Source organism: Wasmannia auropunctata, unplaced genomic scaffold (genome assembly GCF_000956235.1).
Source record: "Wasmannia auropunctata unplaced genomic scaffold, wasmannia.A_1.0 LD334385.1, whole genome shotgun sequence".
NCBI lineage: Eukaryota > Metazoa > Arthropoda > Insecta > Hymenoptera > Formicidae > Wasmannia > Wasmannia auropunctata.
The window spans coordinates 2,800-5,654 of NW_012028505.1; the positions used below are offsets into that span (position 1 = coordinate 2,800).

Here is a 2,855-nt window from a genome sequence, read left to right on the forward strand (position 1 = left end):
AAGGAGATGGTAGTTACTTAGGAAAAAAAAGATCCACGATAAGAAGATACGAGTCAGACAGGATTTCAGTATCGTTTTGTTTGTTTAAACCGTTCGATTGTTTCTTTACGTAAACCATTTCTGATATACTTCTTTTAGTTAAAGAAGGTTCTTTATCTAAAATTTGTGTCTAAAACATGATCTCAATCAAAATCATAACTCTCAGACAAACGATGTTCTGAGATCACGGAGGGTGAGCCGCTTTTAGTGTTAATATCAAATTTGTATTCTTGGCGAATCAAGTTTTCAATTGGCGCTTGGTTTGACAAACATAACTTTACACGGAAAGAACGATTTTGTTGAAAGGTCTAAAAATTTTGCTAAAAATAAATTTGAAAATATTTTTTCATCAAATCATTAAAATAATTCATTGAAATGTTAAAACTGATAAGCATTGCTATAAAACGTTTTGATACTCTAGCAATTATTTTGACTTTTACGCAAAATATTTTGATTATTGAACAAAAATTACTTTCAGATCTAGATTCAGAAAAGTATTTTTTCCGTCTAGGGTCGAAACGTCCGGTGTCTTAACGAAAGTTATTGTATATTTTTATTTTCATCTTTGTATACAATTAATATTCTATTTATAAGCAAATTCATCCTGCGTCTTCACTTGCTTCCCATATTTTTTGAATTCTTTAAATGTTTATAAATTATGTCATATCAACGTTTACTAAAACTAAATAAGAAAGAGGATTTGTAAAGCATAACTCAATTATCAAATTATCACAAAAATTATATTATTTTGCAATATACAATTTGTACGCATAAATTTGATAATAATTGTTATGTAACAAATAAGATAAATAAAAGATTACAATAGCTCAATATATATATGCATATATATTCATTTTTTTATACACTCTTTAATTAAACGCTCCTTGTTTGTGTCACAGAGAAGTGCTACTGAAACCTTGCCGCACATACGTTAATGTAATCGTATAATGCTCATAGCAATTACACACGTAAACTCCACGCGTAATTTTCAGCACGCCACCTTTTATAATCAATTAATACAAATTGAACATTGCACATTTGATACAAAATCAGTTCCAGCAGTGCTTCCCAAGTCTCTGAACTATTCTGTACGTTTTTACTGACTTTAAAAACTTGGAAGGAAAATACTGTGAAGGAAAGAAAGTATTTCTCAGTAAGGTATTAAATTTATTAATTATTCATGTTATCATTCAATTTAGGTACGTTAATCTACATAAATCATATTTATAAGTATTAAACGTCATATTCATATTCGTGATAAATAAGAGACTTTCCAATAACGAACATGTATGTGTATATAAATATAACAAGTCATTATAATCTTCCATCTAACTTAATTATATAACAATTATTATTAGATATATACTTACAAATCATATTTCAAAGTAACACGATTAAAATAAGCTCAAAAGAGAATTTGTATACATAATTTATGTCAACACAATTCAACTAATAAATTATTTTAATAATTTGATCTATTATTAACATTCTAAAATATTTACAAAGTTTTCATTTTTCTCTTATCTCTCTCTCTCTCTCTCTCTCTCTCTCTCTCTCTCTCTCTCTCAAGAAATAATAATTAAAATATTCAATTAAGTGGTTTATAAATTAAGTTTAGTCATCCTACTTGACATGATTGATTTCTGACTAGTCGTCTAGAAAATAACTTTATCAAATAGTTTATTTAAAATATTTTATTTTTGATCAATGACTAGCCAGTTCTACAGAATTTCTTCTTAATTGTTAAACTTTTCATAATAAATTTAAAATAACAAGAGCTGACTCTTTTGTAATCAATTTTTTGCAGATATTTTTCTGCTCATTACCAATTCAATAAAATAACTTTAATTTGCAATTCAGGTAGAATGTCAACAATGAAATGTATCACATTAAAAGAAGAAATGAAGAGGAATCCTCAATTGAAATTATCCGATATACAATCACTAAGAGAGTGGTGCGAAAAACAACCGCACTTGCCAAAAGTTGAGGATACTTTTCTTGCCTTGTGTCTTTACAGGCATAATTATCAAATGGAACCAACGAAAAACCTAATTGAGAATTATTATACAACCAGGACGCACTTACCAGAATTTTTTTGCAATCGGGATCCGCTCGGGGAAAAAAGGATAAGACAGGCCTCCCAAGTCATGTAAGAAACGATTTTGTAAATGTTACTGAGCAAATACAAGTAATAACTTGTTAATGTGTGTGTAAAATGTTAATTTGTAATATTTGAAATTTTTTGAATATACACATTTTGAGATTTATGCTGAAAAATAATAAATTCTGTAAAATGTAAAAGAGAAAGGTTCAAACTTTATGACGCTGTAAACCGCATCTTCGAGAAAAATTTTAGCAAATCCATGCATTCCGTCAAACTTTGCAATTTTTAGAATGGAAAACATGCTCTCAGATTTAAAAGTTTACAGTAGCAGGGGTGCATTAAATTTAAAATCGACCCACAGTACCTTAAAGTAGAAATTTCAAACTTTCATTTGAAAAAAGTTCATCATTCTACGATGATTTTTCGCGGAGTTACCGTTAGTCAAAGTTGATCAATTTTTGCCCAAAATTTTTCTATGCCATAATTTTTTTGAGCAGTATATATACTGATAAATTAATAAATTATGATAAATTATTTTGATTTAAAAAGGACATATTTTCCTCTGGAAGAAACAACAAAAGATGGCTATAAACTGATATATGGAACATATTTAGACACCGATCCTTCTCTCTATGATATTAATGACACTACCAAATATTACCTGATGATGTGCGACATGTATTTTTTAATGGATGGTACTACGAACGGTTAT

General features: G+C 28.3%; 1 protein-coding gene across 1 annotated transcript in view; it reads left to right on the forward strand.

Moving 5' to 3' along the window:
• The first annotated feature begins 942 nt into the window (after positions 1–942).
• Positions 943–2,855, forward strand: part of LOC105458716 — a 2,151-nt gene continuing 238 nt past the window's right edge. The window contains exons 1-3 of the mRNA XM_011704233.1: positions 943–1,197; positions 1,900–2,188; positions 2,693–2,850. Of these exons, the coding sequence (XP_011702535.1) occupies positions 1,905–2,188; positions 2,693–2,850 (442 nt within the window). The 5' untranslated portion in view covers positions 943–1,197; positions 1,900–1,904. The remainder of the gene's footprint in view (positions 1,198–1,899; positions 2,189–2,692; positions 2,851–2,855) is intronic.